At 38.2% G+C, this 21,822-nt stretch overlaps 2 protein-coding genes across 2 annotated transcripts; both read left to right on the forward strand.

The window, feature by feature from the left end:
- Positions 1-367: 367 nt before the first annotated feature.
- LOC114545369 (E3 ubiquitin/ISG15 ligase TRIM25-like) lies at positions 368-2,078 on the forward strand. The gene is made up of 5 exons (XM_028563641.1): positions 368-585; positions 691-1,060; positions 1,233-1,328; positions 1,607-1,840; positions 1,923-2,078. Exons 1-5 carry the CDS (start codon positions 368-370, stop codon positions 2,076-2,078), a joined length of 1,074 nt encoding a protein of 357 aa, XP_028419442.1.
- Positions 2,079-3,018: 940 nt separating this feature from the next.
- LOC114545370 (erythroid membrane-associated protein-like) lies at positions 3,019-4,936 on the forward strand. Its single transcript, XM_028563642.1, has 4 exons — positions 3,019-3,043; positions 3,289-3,353; positions 3,474-3,596; positions 4,550-4,936. Exons 1-4 carry the CDS (start codon positions 3,019-3,021, stop codon positions 4,934-4,936), a joined length of 600 nt encoding a protein of 199 aa, XP_028419443.1.
- The last annotated feature ends 16,886 nt before the right edge of the window (positions 4,937-21,822 follow it).

Here is a 21,822-nt window from a genome sequence, read left to right on the forward strand (position 1 = left end):
CAATTAAGCAAGTGTAGGTTATATATACAAATTTTTTTTTCAATGTCATTTTTACATTATAATATGTACATATGTACTTGGGAGGGGAGAAATGTATTTCAACCCAGTTTTGTTTGTTATTTGAGATACTGTTGATGAAGGTCCAGAGGGACCCAAACGTTAGTCTTTCTAAATAAAAGGTGATTCTAGAGCAGAGTGCGGGATTTTTTCCTTTGTTTCACAGTTGATGTTATTGTCCAACGCACCTGCCCAGTAGAATTTGTTTTGATGTGCGAGCTGTTCCTACAAAAATACATTATAATATGTAAAAAAAAATTGTTGCCTATGCATGTTTATAGTAAAATAATGTTATTCTTCAGGCAGAAATATGTTGTCTGAGGAGCAGTTTCGGTGCAGCATCTGTCTGGATATCTTCAACAACCCTGTCTCCATCCCATGCGGGCACAACTTCTGCATGGGATGCATCAAACGCTTTTGGGATACGAGACATAAGTCAGAGTGTCCGCTGTGCAAAGAGGCCTTCAGAAAACGCCCAGAACTGAGGATCAACATAGGCTTAAGAGACATCACCGAGCATTTTAAAAGGTCTGCATACATTTTCAAATGATGTCTTGCAAAATCAAATACACATTTTTTAGCCATTGTTTCAATGTTTGATTTAAATTAACAAGATCTATATTAAATCCTAAGATCTATAATTGGCCAGCCACCATACAAGCCAGCCCCACCAAAGAGAAGTATGCTAAGACAACCTTCTATGTCTGATGTTCCCTGTGACGTCTGCCAAGGAACCATTGTAACGGCGGTTAAGTCATGTTTCATCTGCCAGGAATCTTACTGTGAAACTCACTTGACACCCCATCTTAGAGATACAGTGTTGACAAAGCACAGGCTGACAGATCCGCCCACCTTCATCACCAGTCACCTCTGCATAAGTCACAACAAGGTCCTGGATATGTTTTGCAAGACGGAACAGATACCTATTTGCATGAAATGCAGAGTGAAAGACCACAGACACCATGAGATCGTCCCGATAGAGAAGGAGAGCATGTTGGTCAGGGTGAGACAAAATGATCTGTCTTTTACCATGAGATTTCATATTAATTCTACCAAGTTTGCCATTATACTGTACATGTTGTTCCTGTTTGCCTGCAAATCATTAAACGTAATTTTCTCATTTTGATAGTTATATTACAGTGCTTTTGATGATGTATTTGTTTTCACCTTTGCAGACTAAGTTGAAGGAGGCCGATGCAGACTTTCAGCATATGGTCAACACCAGAATGAAAAAGCTGGAGGAGGTCATAGCTTCAGTAGAGTCGAGAAAAGTACGTTCTGTATTCTATTGTTTTTCAAACATGTATGTGATGGAAACTATTCTTTCATTCCTTTAAGTCCTCAAATCAAAATGTGTGAATGAATCCTCTATTTTGCCTGGATAACTGAATTCATGAATTGTGGTTCAATTTGTATACATATGAATGGACATTTTAAACAGACAGAGCTAAAAGCTATGCTGTGTTTTTAGGGAGAGGTGCTATTTTTTTACATACCTATATTTGCGTTATTTTACTTATAATTAATAATGATATATGCACATCTGCAGATGAATGAAGAACAAGCATTACAAACAAGCATTCAGGTCGCCAACATGGTGAGTGGCATCATTGAAAAGAACCAGGCTTCGTTAATCCAGGAGATCCAGCAGAAGCAGGAAGCATCTGAGGGGATCGAGAAGGAGCTTATCAAAGAGCTCAGGGAGGAAATCAATGAGCTGCAGAGGAGACGAATTGAACTGCAGCACCTGGAGAACTCCGGCGACCCTCTTCATCTCCTACAAGTTAGAAAGTCACATACAAATGTTTTCATCCACACAATACCTAATATGTGTTTGTACTCATAAGCATGCCTTTCTGTTTTAGAGTTTCCCCTCTCTGAGTTCTCCGCTGTCCACCAGGGCCTGGTCCAAGGTCAGAGTGAATTCGAACAGCTACATAGGGACAGTGAGGAGAGCTTTCTCCAAGCTGGTGGACGTGTGCCATACACTTGAAAAGAAACTGTCTGCAGAAGGTCAGTAACTTCAGTTGTGATATTGTTGTTGTGTTGCTTGTTTGGGATTAGCACCTTCTAAGAGGTCAGTTAAATCCTCATGTATACATCTTTTAACCGTCTACCAATAACATATTTTAGTATTTATACATCACAAAATAAACTTAAAACAAAAAGTAAGGAAATTTGTGTTTGGTGGATTATTTTTCTGTGGTCACTCTGGCACGAACAGCACGGCCAAGGTGATCCCACAAGTGTTAAATGGTGTTGAGGTTAGGACTGCTGGCAGGCCATTCCATCCTCTCCACTCCCACATTCTGGAGGTAGTCTCTGATAAACCCCGCCCTGTGGGGGTGAGCGTTGTCATCTTGGAGGATAGAGTTCAGTCCCAGACTGTGGAGATATGCGTGCTGTTTGTGCCAGAGTGACCAACACAACCACATTGGCTGACTTGCGACAAATGCTGGTTGAAGAATGGGATGCCATCCCACAGCAGTGTGTGACCTGGCTGGTGACCAGCATGAGGAGGAGGTGCCAGGCTGTTGTGGCTGTGTATGGTTCTTCCGCACGCTACTGAGGTTTGTGAAATGAATAAATTGTTAAATTGCCAATATGTCTTGTTTCTTCAAACTTCAATCATCCAATCCACCAAACACCAAATGAGTCAATGGCAAAATAAGCTGTTTGGCATTGGCAGAGAAGATTTGTCAAATTTTTCATGAGCGCAACCCACATACTCAGCGCTGCTGCTCATTTCACAAATGCATGACCTTACAAATGGGGCACCATTTCAAAGGGAACTAAACAGGCTTTCCAACGTTATAACATTTATTGCCAAAAAGCATTGTTACCACAGAGAAAAAATCCACCAAACACAAATTTCCTTACTTTTTGTTTTAAGTTTTAGGGAGTAGGACTGTTTAATGAAGCTAAATTAAAATCCATCCATTTTTTCCCTTTTTTGTAGAAATGAGGAAGGCAAGTCAATATGCAGGTAAGTTTCTGAATATATGAAGTCATCATTTCGTCACACCTAATGTCTGGTCAAGTTAGTTTCTGTTTTACTATGCCAATGCAATGGTACCTTCAAAAATCCCCATTCTCCTTGTTGAACTCTGAAACACTTATATTACATGGACATATGAACCTCACCTGTGGTTTTTTGGAATAGACCTCAATATGGCTTTTTTGGGTGAAATGTTCCTTTAATTTTATTCCCTCTCACCCATACGTCTCCAGTGGATGTGACTTTGGATCCAGTGACTGCTTCGGGCTGGCTGTGTCTGTCCCCAGATAGGAAACAGGTAAAGTGTGACAGTATGATTACTGACTGAAATATGTGACAAGCTTGTAGTATATTGTAGATAGTGTGCTGTGTGGTCCAACACTTGACATTAACTGATGTTGTTGTTGTTGATCCACAGGTGAGCCTCAGCCTCCAGCAGAAGAAACCCTCTCCCCCTGACGACCCACGCAGGTTTGACTCATGCGTCTCAGTTCTGGGGAAAGAAAGCTTCACCTCTGGGAGACATTACTGGGTGGTTCAGGTAGGAGTTTAGACCCTTGGTTATACTATTGACTTGTGCTGTAATTACATGTGTTATGACCGTGGTCATATTTTTGTTGGTCTGCATTATTATCTTAAAGATTTTGTTTTTAATTAAAGTCAGTTCCAAAAGATACCCAAAATGTCATAATGAATTACAAAAAACATGATAGACATCTAGATTTATTTATTTTCTTTTTATAAAATAGTGCATCTCATTGGTAGTTGGAAACCTTAGCAAAGGAGGATTAGAATTTCTGTCTGACTTGTAAGGAACTTCAGGAGAAATTGAAGTATTTGTGTTTACAAGAGGCAGATGTGAGCACAGAATAATGAGGCAAATCTTAACGCTCCCTTATCCATTTGACTCTCATCTTCAGGATGAGAGTCAATCACTCCCTCCTTTATTTTTGGAAGTTTGCCATTTTTGGCATAACCAGATGGAAAAGCTTATAATAGAAGAACTGTTAGGCTAAAATGCATGTATGTTCGGCTTCATTTGAAAGGTAACATCTTGTTTCTGTTAAAGTGCTAAGACACAACCTAAGAGCATTTAAAAAACACGTTGTTACCAGTAGGATTTGCGAGACAACAAAGAGCAAAGGAAATGAATGTCTTACGGCAACCAATAATCAATTATCAAAGGTTACAATTATGTATTTTTCTGCTTGATGGATTTACTGTAAAGTGATGGTGACCAGGGGTTGTCATGTAAAAAAACGTACCTGCAGATGCGCCCTTGATGGGAAAAAAAGTTCTTGAGCACCCCCTTGTGGCTGTAAGGATGTTCTAATCTTGCAGGATGACAAAATACCCAAATTGTGTCCTGTGGAGGCTCCTGTGACTTTTGTTTACAGGCTGTGGTCTGCTCCAATTTAGGCAGTATTAAGTGAGCATTGTCGGATATTTATTTGCTTATTTCTCTAAATCTCTATTCTGTACATTGTGTTTCAGGTTGGGAATAAAACAGACTGGGATCTTGGCGTGGCCAAGGAGTCCATCAACAGGAAGGGGGCCATCACGGTTCGTCCCGACAACGGTTACTGGGCAATCTGCCGGAGGAAATTCGGCCATCTCAGCGCCTGTGCCGGTCCCTCCGTCACCCTCCACCTTTACGAAACCCCCCAAAAAGTTGCTGTGTTCCTGGATTACGAGGAACGGTTAGTGTCCTTCTACGACGCAGAAGCAAAGACCCACATCTACACTTACAGCGGGTGTGACTTCACTGAGACACTATACCCATACTTTAACCCCTGTCTTCATGACAACGGGAAGAACACCGCCCCGTTGATTATCTGTCCTGTTGAGCTTGGGCACGTTGAAGAGATTGCGACATTTTGAACGGGAGATTCAGGCACATTTCCTTATCAGTCTTAAGAAAGGTTAAATTAGGTGAACACCACCAACTTCTGAGTAAATAATTGCTATGCAGACGGTCTTTACAGTGTTTTTTGTCCACTTTAGCAATTACAAAAATAAATAGGCTCAAAGACTTACAAGTTCAGAAACACATTCACCAAATTGAAAAGCTTAGGGACTGTTCTGTATTTATGGAATAGACCACTGGAGGAAAATAGGGGAGGGTCATGTCTTTTTATTCTTTGTTGAGGGGAGGGTCATCCAACATTTTTCACTCCAGAAGGAGGAGGGGGGAGGGGTCACCCAACTTTTGTATTCATAGAAACAGCAAAATTTCAAAGTGGCTTGTTTGGTGCATATTTTTCCATGTAGTTCTTAGTCTCGGCCCTCCTTTGCTACCAGATGGGTTTGACCCATGAGTTTGCTGGGGGTAGGGGGAGCTGACCCCCTGGTGGCTGAAACGGATAATTGCATTGTTTAAAAAATGAGTGGAATAATTACGTATGGCATGACAAGATATTTTATAAATATCTTAAATAACACAAAACAACTAAATGGTGGTAGGTAATACATCTGATTTCATATACTGCTTTAGTAAAAAAAAGTATTTCCTGGCTGATGATGGGAGCAGCAGGACGCAAAAAACGAAAATGACTGTTGCTAATCTTGACATCTTACCGTGCCAAGGTTGCAATAAAGGTTTCCTAAATGCCACATTTGATGCCAGCTTACTAATAGATTGCGGGTTTTGTGTAGATTTGGACTTTTATACGTTTATTCCACTTTGTTTAAACGGCAAAGTGGAGAAAGCCTAGTGACAAGTCCATAGCAACCAGTTTGTGTGTTGAATGTTACCCAGAGTGCCTTGCTGAATGGTCTCAATATTTTATTGTTTTATTTCACATGAATACTAGTTTACTAGAGGAGTAACTTAGTATTTGAAGTAATGCAGTAATGCAGGAAGTGTGCATTTAGTTTCCATGCTTATTGTGTTTCCACAACAATGTTAGTGAGTAAATCTATTGAAATGGCCACCACACCATAACAGAGGAGTATGATACGTCAGATGAGAATGCAGAGGTTTAAGCACATATGTCATGGCTGAAAAAAAAAATTATTGTAATTTATATATATTTGGCAAATGAAAACCAGTACAGAAGGTATTGATACATTTTAGGGGGAGGGTCAATCTTTTTTTCTATGTTGTGTTGAAGGGTCATAGAAGTTTTTTTGCTGGCAAGGGGAGGGTCACGTGTATTTCAGCTAAAGGTCCCAAAAGTCCTTTGGTGGCCCCTTAAATAAATAACGAACAGTCCCTTATAACAGAATAACTGTAAGGCCAAAATGCACGTGCATTCACAAACTACACAGCAGTACTGTATTTGAAGTAATTAAAATCAGTGCCACATTTACTAGCTGCAGCATCAATTAATGCATCAATAATTATAATTCTATAATATATTATTCTGAAGTGGACCATTTTGCCCAATGAGGACTTTTACTTTTGTATTTAAGTATGTTTTGATGCTAATGTTTGTTTAGGTTTAGTAGTAGTAGTAGTATCTTTATTCAGCAGAGATGGCAAAAGTACTCACTTCCTGTACTCAAGTAGAAGTACAGATACTTGTGTTAAAAAATACTCTGGTAAAAGTAGAAGTACTGATTTAACTTCTTTACTCAAGTAAAAGTATCAAAGTACAGGCTTGGAAATTTACTTAAAGTATAAAAGTAAAAGTAGCCTTGCGAATGACAACCATTTTTATGCAAAGCTACCTGGACCACACACATGTTACTAGAGTGCAAGCTGAGAAACTTCAGTGGACATGGAAAAAGGCTCTTTATATGCCATTGCCTACATTTTAAATGTATGTCTGCCAATAGGCCTAAAACATCACATATATGATTATTGTGACTCAGACTGGGACTCCAGGTTAATAAGATTCTCACTGAGTAGCAAGATATGAATTCAATTGTGATTCTGTGAGAATTCACAGATCCAGTTTCTCTTTTTTAATCTTCCCCTTAACATTAACATTAAAGGAATCTACATGTATGTGTGTGTGCTCAAATATGGCTTCTGGAAAGAAAGTAAAGGATAAAATATGAATTACTAAAGGTCCAGGTCAAGGTCAAGTTTATTTATATAGCACATTTACAAGCAGTCACTCCTGCCCCAAAGTGCTGTACAGATACTAATACCGGCAACAGCATAAAAGCATACTAATTAGCCAAGAAGAAAAAGTAAAAACCCATTAAAAACATAGTATCCCCGAAATAATAATAATAATTAAAACACATGAAAAACATGATTACAAACAGTATTAACAATGTCACAGCTCAGCTTGTGTTAAAAGCCATTTCAAAGAGATGAGTTTTTAAAAGTGATTTAAATGACTCAATAGAGCTAGCTGCTTTAATATTGAAGGGAAGAGCATTCCAGAGCTTAGGACCTGCAACTGAAAAAGCTCTGTCCCCTCTGGTTTTCAGTCTGGATCTAGGACAGTCCAAAAGAAGCTGGTCATTTGACCTAAGTGCTCTGACTGGGGTATGTAAAATCAACATATCAGCTAAATAAGAAGGTGCCAAACCATTTAAAGATTTAAAAACAAATAATAAAATCTTAAAATGGATTCTGAGAGCGACAGGCAACCAGTGGAGAGACGATAGTACTGGAGTAATGTGGTCAAAGCGCCTTTTCCCTGTCAGCAGGCGTGCAGCTGCATTTTGAACTAATTGCAATCGGCGAACAGAAGACTGGTTGAGACTATAGTATAAAGAGTTGCAGTAGTCCAGGCCATTTGTGATCAGGGCATGCACAACTTTTTCCAGTTGACTTTGGGGTAGGTACAATTTCACCTTCCCAAGAAGTCTAAGCTGAAAGAAGCTTGTTTTTACTACTGCGCTAATTTGTTTATCCAGTTTAAACGAACTATCAATAATAACTCCAAGACTTTTTACACATGGGCTGTAGTTAGAGAGTAATAGGCCAAGAGCACTATTTAAATCTGAGATATCGGGCTCCCCAAAAGTTATAATTTCAGTTTTTCTGTCATTTAAGTGTAAGAAATGTAATGACATCCAATCTTTTATTTCAGGTAGACAATTACTCAGAGCTTCAATAGAATTCGTTTTTCATACTGCTATGTGCTAACGTTACTGGCATCAAGCCGCAATGATTTGCCGCAAATGAATGCCACCAAATCTGTTGAGTCGTCTTGTAGTAGTGCGCCAAGTGCAACGTATATTCCCATCCAGTTCGATTGAATTATAATAACGGTAACTCCACTGAAATTATTTGAAACTAAAGTAACGAGCTAATTTTGTAAAATGTAAGAAGTAGAAAGTACCGATATTCGTGTTAAAATGTAAGGAGTAAAAGTAAAAAGTCGGCACATAAATAAATACTAAAGTAAAGTAAAAATATCTGAAAAATCTACTTGAGTACAGTACTTCATTACTTCCCATCGCTGTTATTCAGTCATCATAAAAACAAGCAAACGCTTATTTATGCCTATCCTATGTTCTTATCATTTTGGTAAGAACATAGTTGTGGACCAATCACTGATCCCTGGGGTACTCCACAGGTGATCTTTCTATATCCTGATATGGTATTATTAATTTGTACACTCTGCTGTCTATTTTCTAAGTAGCTTTTCAGCCAAGAGTGAGCTATACCTATTATGCCATACTATGGTATCCAACGCCTTCTGTAAATCAATATAAATACCAACAGAACATTCAACATTTTCCACTGCTGGTGATATTTCTTCCACCATCTCCATTACTATGTATGTAGTAGTTCTATTTTTTTCTAAATCCATAATCTATATTTATCAATAAATAGATAGAGAAACTATTTGTAATTTTTTTCAAATATTTTTTGAAAATGTATGTAGTGGGGATACTGGTCTATAATTTTCCATGTGGTGCTTATCACCATTTTTAAACATTGGAAATACTTTGCTAATATCAGGTTATATGGGGAAATACCTCTTTGAAAAGACTGTTTACATATAGTTTATATCAGTTGATCTTTTGTTTTTGAATCCCTTTACAATTTTTATTACATCAGTTTCATTTATCGCACAAAGGAACATTGAATTGGTATTACTATCAATCAAATTATTAAACAAATCTTTTTTGTCATCTGACACAACAATTCTTCTAGCCAAACTAGAGCCAACACCCACAAAATAATCATTGAAATCCTCAACAATGCTTTTTTAAATTATCCACTGTGTCATTAGAACCATTTAGAAAATAGCTTGGAATTTCAGATTTATGATATGGCTACTTTAAATAATATGATTAATTACTTTCCAAGTCATTTGAATGTTATTTTTATTTTTCTGTAATATTTAATTTTAATATTCCTTTTTCTGTAATCACATAATGGAAATCAGTTATACAACTTGTATTTATTTTCACTTTCACTGGTTCTATCCTTGGTAATCCATGTCTTCTCTTTATATTTTACTTTTACCAGGGGCTTCCTTATAGTACGTTTATTGTATGATTACAAGTTTACGTAAGTAAAATTTTGAATACAGGGCTTTTACACTATGATATTGCTACTTACATGTAAATGTCTAAATATTAAGCCATGTTTATAACTGTGAAACTATAATAATCCTCACTTTAGCTTTTATTTTTGGCATTCCTTATTTCAACGTTTTGCCTATTTAGAACCAGGATGTCACCTGCTGTTTAACATTTTTATATTGATTAGTTTGCTTACATTTATGAAGACAATTACCATCATATTTTTTTCTGAGGATGTAAGCTTCAATAAACTTGAAACAAAATCAAATCACAAATGTTTTATTTGCCACACACAATCATAGTTTGTACAGCATGTAGAGAAATTTGTTTGTGCCTAGCTCCAGAAAAGCAACACATGGTAAACAAAATAAATGTATATACTGTAGATAAATTTGATAATTCTCAAAGTGGGGTACAATGTACTATGAAAAAAGAATGAAAAACGTTCCCTCAAACTTTTCTTCTATGTGTGTGTGTGTTAGTATTGCTGTACTTGTGAGGACCATGTATTTACATATTGAGAAACAACCTTTTCTGTGAGGACATTTTTGGTGGTCCTCACAAAAACAATGCTGCAATGACCTCCTGGTAGCCTAAACTGTGTGTGTGTGTGTGTGTGTGTGTGTGTGTGTGTGTTAGTATTGCTGTACTTGTGAGGACCAAGTATTTACATATTGAGAAACAACCTTTTCTGTGAGGACATTTTTGGTTGTGAGGACATTTTTGGTGGTCCTCACAAAAACAATGCTGCAATGACCTCCTGGTACCCTAAACTTTGTGTGTGTGTGTGTGTGTGTGTGTGTGTGTGTGTGTGTGTGTGTGTGTGTGTGTGTGTGGGTGGGTGGGTGGGTGGGTGTGTGTACATAAAGGGATCCCGACTATATTCTCTATCTTGTAATGGGTCCTCGACTGAAAAACAATTGAGAACCTCTGCTTTAAAATAAAATAAATAAAATAATATTTATTTCAGTCTTATTGCCTTGATTTGTAGACTTTTTATGGCACTTAAGCATCTCTTAAATTAATCTAATGGCATAGGTTTTATTTGTAAAATTGCCTTTTTTTAAATACCACTAGGAGGGGCTAAAGTCCGACGCTTATGTTTCAACAGTGTGACCACCATGACTAAACAGAAGCTGCTTTAACTCTAAACACACACCAGGTGGCATTTGTTGTTAATGAATACATCAACCATTTAAATGTAAAGTCCCCAAAACATTGTGACTGCACACCCTCTGCTGAAGTATATGAGTGCAGTCAGTAACCAGTTGTGCGCTAAACACTAATACATTCTGAGCATTGTGAGTGCTGTCAGTGCTTTGTGTTTTGTAGACAAAGCAGCTCTTGTCAACACACGTTGGGTTTAATTTTATGACAGGTAACAAATGTTTGACATGTTTTATAGTTTCATATAGACTGCACCCCTTCGAGTATTTTTGGTTCTCATGTTCACAGTTGTCCTGCAGGTCCTGTCAGGTCATTATATTAATCCTGCAAGAGCTGTTTGATTCCTCCAGTCATGTGTTAAGTTATGTTTTTATCCATGCATTATCATCATGTGAAATCAAATACCTACATGACATTTATAATGTAATGTAATAATTTAAACAGGGACAATGCACAATTAAAGATTAACCTTGTACAAGAACAAGGAGAGAAATAAATAATAAATATTTAACGCAAGTGAAGTACAAAACATCAGAATATACAATTTTACAAATATTTCCTTTTTTATTACTTGACAAGGATTACCTGCCTGCTCCATTATCAATTGTCTTGTACACAATAGACTGTGAGATAAGAAAGACCATATTGTGGTAAGATGAGACAAGTGGAAAAATTTAGATAAAATCAGATCATTTTTGGGTCACAGGTCAGGGCACGTGAAGATTTATTCGGCTATAATCCAACAACCAAACCTGTCCTGTGTTCAAGTATGAATTTATGTGTCTCTAGAGATTGAGCCAGTCTAGGTTGATAAAGGGAATGTTGTTTTCTGGGACTGTCTCCTTTAAAGGGTCTTCACACACACCTTAGCCTATTTCCCAGAGAGAGATAGACTGAACTTGCAAAACAACATAAGCATATGTGTTTGTGGTGCCAAGTGTATGTATGGCGCCATCAATATCTTTGCATAACCCAAATTTGTCAGCTTAAGCAAAGATCATGTATATGCCTCTTGGAAAGAGACAGAGACAAGGATTTGGGATGGCACACAATAACAGATTGTGGTTTAAAGGTGCACTATGAGTTCCTGCACGGTTTTAGCGCGAAACACACTGTGAAAAAGGCCGGTCTCGGGAGACAACACAGGGGTCGTAAACATCAAACAAACACTAGAGGCACTCCAGCCAATCACCTATATTGGTGATTATATAGTTGGGGGAGGGTGTGGGGATTAGTGACAGTTAGTCAGTTAGTCATGACAGTTACGGAAACATGGGGGGGATGAAACGTGTAGTGGGGCAGGGCCATGTGGCTCTGGTCCAGGCCAAAGTTAGGGCAGTAGAACATTTTCCTGTGCCTACTACTAAAAAGGAGTTACAACGTTTTTTGATGTTGCCTTTCATTAAATAACTCTTCATTTGTTATACTGAAGTTGCATTGATGACACTGTATGACAATCAATAACTGCTCTTTAATGTTTAATTTCTTATACTGCACTGTAACTTTTATTTGCGTATTTTATCTCTGTTCTTTAAATTCTTATACTGCACTATCAATTTTATTCTTGTCTTTTAATGTTTTCATTTGTTTTTAATCGTTTTCTAACTGGTCTGTAATGTTTTATGTAAAGCACTTTGAATTGCCCTGTTGCTGAAATGTGCTATACAAATAAAGCTGTCTTGCCTTGCCTACAAGTGCCACACATTTATGTGAACTTCTGCAACAGAGAACTTTCTGAAATTTTTTTGATTTCCATTGTAGAAAGAATGCCACCAGTGTGTTCAGCTGTTATATCTGCCAAAGGGGTAACTTTGATGAGTCAAAAATTTAGAATACATTTTGGTTTATAAATTCATTCCATGATTTATTTTTTAACTTAAATTGTTCATTTGTTCTATTCTTTCATTTCAGAGTACAAGAAGACTTGTGAATTTCAATAAAAACCTGGAAAAATTGTGGTGTTCTAAAACTTTTGACCTGTGGTGTATGTGCATTCAAACTACCACACACGTGTACCACTGGGATACATTGGTACAGATCAGAGAATATGCAGGACGCTTTATTACAGACGGAATACTCAACACACTACGCAAGCTTGCTATGGAGACCAGCGGTGTTGCTCAATGCCTCTGGCCGGTAAAGAGACATCATCAGTGGGGAACGTTGAACGAGTGTGCCGGTGGAAAGCTAACGCTAGCCGGCAACCTGTTCCATCAATCCTGCTTGCAAGTAACCTGACTCCGCCAGATGGATTGCTTCGCATTTGCTCAGCATATCAATCTGGGAACTTTCCGTTGGAGAACTTTTGGGAAGGGGCAAAAATACTGGTTAGCTGATTGGATAAACCATCTGTCTATCACCTATGTTGGGGATAGACGGGCCAAATCAACCAATCAGATCAACGAAGCGTATGAAAATACAACCACAAGCCCCTGCTGCTGAAGGCAAAGCATAGCTTGTTGGCTCAGCAAGCAAGCAACATGTCGGTAAAAGATATTTGCCGTTTGTGTAATGAGAATTAGGGAGTTTGTGACTGTTAAATGCCGACCATTCTACATTCCACGCAAATTTATGGCTGTGTTTATACTCTGGGCTAGATTTACTAACACTAGCGCAGTTTGCGCTGCGTCTGTTTATGCGAGTTCGGTAATAGCGCACGCTATGCTTCCACATTTTGCGTAGTATTTATCAACCCTGACACCCATCAGGCAATCAGCGTCTGCGTCCGTAAATTGCGCTGTAGCGAAGCGGTACTTGTGCTATGATACGGCTGAGTGCAGACTGCGATATTCCCACTGCTGATGCTATGACTGTTTGAAATGATCCTGCTGCCAATATTTGTAATGTAGCGAGGAGTTTAACAACTGCTGGAATGGAATGTGAACGCTGAGTGGGTGATTCAATGTCATCTTTGATTTCTTCCAGTAACTCTAATATTGCATGGCTGCTTGATCTGTAACGATAAATGATGTTGTGTTCACTGACAAAGTGTGATTCTTGTGTTAAAAATATTTTCAGCCTCGCCTATGTCTTCGTCTTGCTCAAATTACTGTTGCCATTTCACCAGCGGGATAAAGGTCTACGAGGAAACTCGATTGCGGCTGGTTTAGACCTGCTTTTAAGAGGCGGAGAATTTCCCCCGCAGAATAGAGACGCGCTCTTACTGACAGTCTTTGTAAATACCACGGAATATATAATTAGGCGCACTTTGCGCTTATCCTCCCACCTTTTTGGGTGGAACTCCCACTTTCCCCACGACCCTCCCACGAACGCATATTGAAAGCACAACTTGTCTCTTCTCGCTCATGTGGCAGACAATCTGCGGTTTTACCCAAGTGCGCCCTGTTTGTAAATAGCCCGCATCGGTTACGTCCATCTTTGCAACCAAATAGCGCCTGGAAACAGGCGCAAACGGCTTGATAAATCTAGCCCTCTGTGTTTTACAGCCCACCAAGCGCTAATGCTACTAGCTGTGTGTTAGCTGAACTTTACGGAGCATATAATGTGTGTGCACTCAGTGTTTCATATGTCATTTTTATATAATGTCGTTTTTTATATATTTTAATTGTGTAACCACTTGAGCCACAGTGAAACGCTGTTTTGTGTATATGGCTGAAATTACAATAAATCACACTTGAGTTGACTCTCTCACTGTCTGTAAACGGTAGGCGTGGCTTGGGAGTTGACGCTAAAGCAGAAGCCACCAATTTCTAAAATATTTTCACATTTCTACTACATAAGTGACTCATTTTAAAGATATATTCATCTTTCCAACGGTGAAATATCCCTTGAACTGTATATACAGATATATACGCCTGGTCAGCCTGCTGACAACTTTGGTCCAAACTGAAATATCTCAAAATGTATTTGATGGATCTGCAAACAATTTGGTGCAGTACATTCATGTTTCTCAGAGGATGAATCCTACTGATTTTGGTGATCCCCTGAAGTTTTCATATAGCACCATCATCAGGTCAAAACTGAAATTTATCTAATACTTTGGTTTATGACAAAATACTAACAAAATAATGAAATTCCCTTCAGCCTCAGCTAAATACTGTTGCAAATTAGCAAACATTAGCATGCTAACACACTAAACTAAGAATCAGCATCTTAGCATTGTTAGTGTGAAAATATTAGCATGCTGACTTTAGCATTCAACTCAAAGCTCTGCTTAGTGTTGTTTAAATTAGACCACATCTAAATCCAAATTTCCAGCAAATAAAGACCATTGTACAACACAAAACAACATCTAAAAGTTAATCGCTGCATAACAAAAACTAAAAGGGACAAATCTGGGTATATATATATATATATATATATATATATATATATATATATATATATATATATATATATACAGTACAGGCCAAAAGTTTGGACACACCTTCTCATTCAATGTGTTTCTTTATTTTCATGACTATTTACATTGTAGATTCTCACTGAAGGCATCAAAACTAAGAATGAACACATATGGAATTATGTACTTAACAAAAAAGTGCGAAATAACTGAAAACATGTCTTATATTTTAGATTCTTCAAAGTACCCACCCTTTGCTTTTTTTGATAACTCTGCAAACCCTTGGTGTTCTCTCAATGAGCTTCATGAGGTAGTCACCTGAAATGGTTTTCACTTCACAGGTGTGCTTTGTCTTCCCTTATTAATAAAAAAGCAAAGGGTGGCTACTTGGAAGAATCTAAAATATAAGACATGTTTTCAGTTATTTCACACTTTTTTGTTAAGTACATAATTCCATATGTGTTCATTCATAGTTTTGATGCCTTCAGTGAGAATCTACAATGTAAATAGTCATGAAAATAAAAAGGAAACGCATTGAATGAGAAGGTGTGTCCAAACTTTTGGCCTGTACTGTATATATATATATATATATATATATATATATATATATATATATATATATATATATATATGTATATGTGTGTGTGTGTGTGTGTGTATGTGAACACAGTACATGAACACAGTGGTGCCATTATAGAAAATACTTTTACAGCAGCTAATAGCCTGCTTCACCATGTATATAATTACAAAAACAATCTTCTTATAATAGCTTAAAATGTACCTAAGGTGATTTATAACACCATGTACACTAAATGTGTTTTCCTTCCAAAATTATTTGCCAACTTATTTTGTAAGCGCTGGCATCCAAGACGAAAGCTACACATACTGGATGTGACTCATAAAGGCTATTTACCAAGCAGCGCGTCTCTTGATGACAGATGATGCAGACATACCAGTGTTGCAGTGCAACAGGTTTATGTTCATGGGCATTTATGTTAGTGTAAAAAGAGGTCAACATTTGGTCTACATGTCTTACATAACAAAACAGAATCACATTTTTATGAAGTATGAGTATGCGCATTTAGACATTGAATTTGTGAAACATTAGATTAAAATAAATGAGGAAAGCCTTTTAAAAAAATATATAAAGCAATGCTATTGGTCACCCTTTACGTCTGTATGAGGGTTGTACAAATATTTAAGCTGTGACGAGGCAATTTTGTCTCACTTCGTCAGAGGTAAATTGCTCAATATAATGTTTAGAAAAAGCTAATAAGCTATGATTAGCTGTTTTTCTGATCTTGAAAAACATTGATTTTGGACTTACAAAGTTTTCACCCGACACTGAGGTTATGTAATTCTAGTGACGTATGCTCATGAGTTTTCAACTTCATTCGCAAGCAAAGAGACACCAAAATAGCACATACCGCTGTTTTGGTTGAAAAGGCATTCATTCTTTTTTTATATAAGTTGTTTTCAAAGTGGGGTCCGGGGACCCCCAGGGATCCTTTAGGGGAATCCAAGGGGTCGGCAACAAAAAGGGTAATCATTTATTTTCACTATAATTTCATCCATAAGTATCACAATTACAGAATATATGCCTATTTTGGCCATGGGTTTCATACACTTTCTGTAGTAAAACATATAATAGCAAAAATCCTTGTGTCAGTTTATGGGTGCTTGAGATTTTGGGAACCACTGATATAAAATGAGTGAGATTATTATGTAGTTAGCTAAAGGCCAACTCAACCACGTTGTTCCTTTAGAAATCTGTCTCACCTTTTCAAACCATTAAAGGGTTCATTTGCAAAAACAGATATCTCAGTTTTTATTTATTTCACTAAATAATGTTTTTTATTGTGCACTTAAGGGAATAGCAATCAAAGTAGTGACAGTTTATTCATTATTAGAATGGCTTGTATCTGTTTTTACAAATAAGCTCTTTATTTGTTTGGTTTATTTGTTCTTATGTCAAGAAAGAAAAATGTGTAATCCATATTTGACCTTGTAGCATTAAACCACTCCATTTTTTGGAAAGCCAAACGATTCCTCCTGCTTGTTGTGAGAGACACCAGGCCACAGTTTTTAGCCAAAATTAGCTTATGTTAACATCAGCTAACAGAAACTCTGCAAGTAGGTAAATAGCGCAACAGTGATTCTGAGATGCTTTCACCTATGACAGTTTGAGAACAGTGGTGCTGTATGCTCTACACCTTCATTGTCTTGATGACAAACAAGAAAAGGAACATTATGTCCTTATCAAAGTTGTCTCACTGCTTGACGTGAATATAAAGAGAAATATTTTTGGCAGAGAAATATTTTTGGCAGGTGTATGTTTGTGTTGGCAAATAGAAGTATTTCGATTTCAGTAGGACATAATGATTGTCTTGGTTCGCCCTGAGCCAGAGCATCAGCCAGTCCTTTTGAATTATTTCCTCTCCCCACACACTGTGGCTTTTGTTTTCTGTGTTTTGACAATGCAGCACACATTTTTTTTTCATCCACTCCCTGCACTACTGACTTTACAGATTTGTTTGGATTATTTTGTTGGAAATAAATTACTTATTAGTTTATAAAGTCCATAAAATGAAAAAAATTTAATGAAAATGAAATAAAAATGAAAACATTAAAAAACACAAACGTTTTCTCCAGTGCACCATGCTTTATTGACTAAACACTGTTTGCTGTTCATCAGGGCAACAGTGTTGTCATGAACCATACGTTCATACAGTTACTGAAAGTAAAGCGCTGCATTTTGTATGTATTCTATGTCAAAAATCAGACAAAGTACTTATTGTAGGTGATTTTAATATCCATGTGGACGTTGACAATGATAGCCTTAGTACTGCTTTCAACTCATTACTGGATTCAATCGGTTTCAGTCAGAGTGTGCACAAGGTGACGCACTGTTTTAACCACACCCTCGACCTTGTGCTGGTATATAGTATTGAAATTGAGGATTTAATAATATTTCCGCAGAATGCGGTATTATCAGATCATTCTTTAATTACTTTCAAATTCTTACTACCTGACTATAATAAATTAGATAAAAGCTTCTACACTAGATGCCTATCTGACAGTGCTATAGCTAAATTTAAGGAAGATATTCCAATAGCATTCGACTCTATGTCATGCCTTAACATAACAGAGGACCTTTATGTTAACCACAGTCCCTCTCAAATTGATACATTTGTAGACGGTACTACGACTTGCCTACGGACGACCTTAGACTCTGTTGCTCCCCTAAAAAAGAAGATGATGAAGCAAAGGAAATTAGCACCTTGGTATAACTCCTTAACTCGCAAATTAAAACAAATCTCACAAAACCTCGAAAGTAAGTGGCGTTCCACCAAAGTGGAAGAATCCCGTTTGGATTGGCAAGAAAGTCTCAAAACCTATAGGAAGGCCCTAAGAAAGGCCAGATCAGACTATTACTCTTCACTAATAGAAGAAAATAAGAACAACCCCAAGGTTTCTTTTCAGCACTGTAGCCAGGCTGACAGATAGCCACAGCTCTACTGAGCCATCTATTCCTCTAGCTCTAAGTAGTGATGACTTCATGAGCTTCTTTAATGATAAAATTATAACAATTAGAGATAAAATTCATCACCTTTTGCCCTCAACTTCTAATGGTTCACCTTTAAATGCAGGACCGCTAGAAAGAACGACTAGTCCCGACATATACTTAGACTGCTTTTATCCTATAAACCTCCAACAATTAATGTTAAAGATATCCTCAGCTAAGCCATCTACCTGTCTCTTAGACCCCATCCCAACGAGACTACTCAAAGAAGTGTTACCTGTGGTTAATACTTCATTACTAGATATGATCAATATGTCCTTATTAACAGGTTATGTACCGCAGGCATTTAAAATAGCTGTGATAAAACCTCTTCTGAAAAAACTCACCCTCGATCCTGAGGTCTTAGTAAACTATAGACCTATATCTAACCTTCCCTTTCTATCCAAGATCCTTGAGAAGGTGGTTGCTAATCAGTTATGTGATTTTCTATATAGCAATAGTTTATTTGAGGACTTTCAATAAGGATTTAGATAGCACAGAGACGGCACTGGTGAAAATTACTAACGACCTTCTAACTGCTGCAGACAAAGGACTTGTCTCCTTTCTTGTTTTACTAGATCTTAGTGCTGCATTTGACACTATTGACCATGCAATCCTGTTGCAGAGATTGGAACACTTAGTTGGCATTAAAGGAATTGCTCTAAGCTGGTTTGAGTCCTATTTCTCTGATCGATCTCAATTTGTTAATGTTAATGATAAATCCTCCAAGTATGCTAAAGTTAGCCATGGCATTCCACAAGGCTCAGTGCTTGGACCAATTCTATTCTCCTTATATATGCTTCCTCTTGGTAATATTATTAGGAAACACTAAATTAACTTTCACTGTTATGCGGATGACACCCAATTATACTTGTCAATCAAACCAGACGAAACTAGTCAGCTAGCTAAACTTCAAGCGTGCATTAAAGATATAACATCCTGGATGACCTATAATTTTCTGATGTTAAACTCTAACAAAACTGAAGTTATTGTGCTGGGCCCTAAACACCCCCGAACCTCATTATCTAAAGACATAGCTACTCTGGATGGTATTGCCCTGGCCTCCAGCACTACTGTCAGAAATCTAGGGGTTATTTTTGATCAGGATATATCCTTTAACGCCCATCTAAAACAAACCTCAAGAACAGCCTTTTTTCATCTTCGTAACATTGCCAAAATTAGGAATATCCTGTCTCAAAACAATGCTGAAAAACTAGTCCATGCATTTGTTACTTCCAGGCTGGACTATTGTAATTCCTTACTGTCATGTTGCTCAAATAAGTCCCATAAGACTCTCCAGCTGATCCAGAATGCTGCAGCGCGTGTTCTCACAAGAACTAAGAAAAGAGATCATATTTCTCCTGTATTAGCTTCTCTGCATTGGCTTCCTGTAAAATACAGGATTGATTTTAAAATCCTTCTTCTGACCTACAAAGCTCTAAATGGTCAAGCACCATCATATCTAGAAGGGCTCCTAATACCTTATTGTCCCACTAGAGCACTGCGCTCCAAGAATGCAGAGTTACTTGTGGTACCTAGAGTCTCTAAAAGTAGAATGGGAGCCAGAGCCTTCAGTTATCAGGCTCCTCCCCTATGGAACCAGCTCCCAATCTGGGTTCGGGGGGCAGAAACTGTCACCTCATTCAAGAATGAACTTAAAACTCTCCTATTTGATAAAGCTTATAGTTAGGGAGTGAGGAGTTGCAGTTTCCACCTATCTGGCCCAACTGCTTCTCTTCATAATTGTTAGATTAATAACATATAACAAAAGTAGAGGGAGGCAGGCCAGCAAAGCCCAATCCGGCAGGGGAGGGTTTAAAGCCCGAACAGGCTACCTCTCCTTATGTCTTGTCTCTCTTAGTTACGCTGTTATAGTTTTAGACTGCCGGGGGACTTCCTTCCTTCCTTTGACACACCGAGCTGCTCTCTCCTCTCCCTTTCTATTACCATTTGTGTGCATCCCGTCCCAGAAATGCTTGTTACTAATCCTAGCTTCTGGGGAGTTTACTCCCCGGAGTCCTTATGTTTTTTCCCCCAGCGTATTTCCTTGGAGAACGTTGGCACCAAGATCCTGGTTGCAGCTGTCGCCGTGGTCCTGCTGCACTCCCTGCTGAGCTCAGCGGTGCCCTGCAATGTCATGCTGCGTCCTGTAACACCCTGCAGCGCCCTGATATGACATGAACTACTACAACTACCATTTGAAGTCACTGTTCCATTATTAATTTGGCTATTATCGCCACTGTTCATCATATCCCCAACCGGCCCGTCAGACACCGCCTACCAAGAGCCTGGGTCTGTCCGAGGTTTCTTCCCAAGAGGGAGTTTTTCCTCGCCACTGTCGCACTGCTTGCTCTTGAGGGAATTACTGTAATTGTTGGAATTGTTGGGGCTTTGTAAATTATAGAATGTGGTCTAGACCTACTCTATCTGTAAAGTGTCTCGAGATAACTCTTTTTATGATTTGATACTATAAATAAAATTGAATTGAATCATGTATTTTTTGCTGTATACACCCTAATGACTGCTACTGTTTAAGAACGCAGTTGCACGCATAGGCAGGAGGTCGGGGTGGTGGGGTGGGTCATAAAACACATAACTTTTAAGCTAGGGAGCGGAGGTTGCTTCTCAGGGAATGTGGGTTCCTTGGGAGTGTTTTAATCCAAACCACAATCTTTTTCCTAAACTTAAGTAAACGTTTTGGTGCCTAAACTTAACTGTTGTCTCCGCATAATGCACACTTTTTGTCGCCTAAACTTAACCGTAATGTCCGCCGAACCAGCAGCTCGCAATGCCCTGTACCCGCTCAAAGTCACCTATTCTTGGGTTAACTGAACCGCCAACTACAGCTGATATGCAGTGGCCTAACGAGCCAACACCGGGCCCCTATGGAGGATTATCAAGGCGGGCCCCCCTACTACAGCACGTGATGACGGTGCAATGTCCACAAGTAGGCTACCATGAATAGGACATGATAGGATCATAGAGACACAGCATATAAGAGATGAGATGATCAGGAGTAGCCTACGAGCACCACAACAACAAAAAAAACACTGGTGAATGCGCACCATAACACATGAAAAAACACACAAGGGCAGTCCTTTCAGGATTTCGTGGCCTTTTTTTGAGATTGTTGCAGCCCAAAATGCCTGATTTCACGGGAGCTTTTGTATAAAATTGCGATAAAAGTTGCAATGTCTTTTGTATGTTTGTTGCAATGAAGTTGCAGAAGACAGTGAAAGTTGCAAAAAAAAGTTGCAATTTATTTTTTATAGTTCTTTTTTAAAAATAAAAAGGAAA

This window comes from Perca flavescens, chromosome 19 (assembly GCF_004354835.1).
Source record: "Perca flavescens isolate YP-PL-M2 chromosome 19, PFLA_1.0, whole genome shotgun sequence".
NCBI lineage: Eukaryota > Metazoa > Chordata > Actinopteri > Perciformes > Percidae > Perca > Perca flavescens.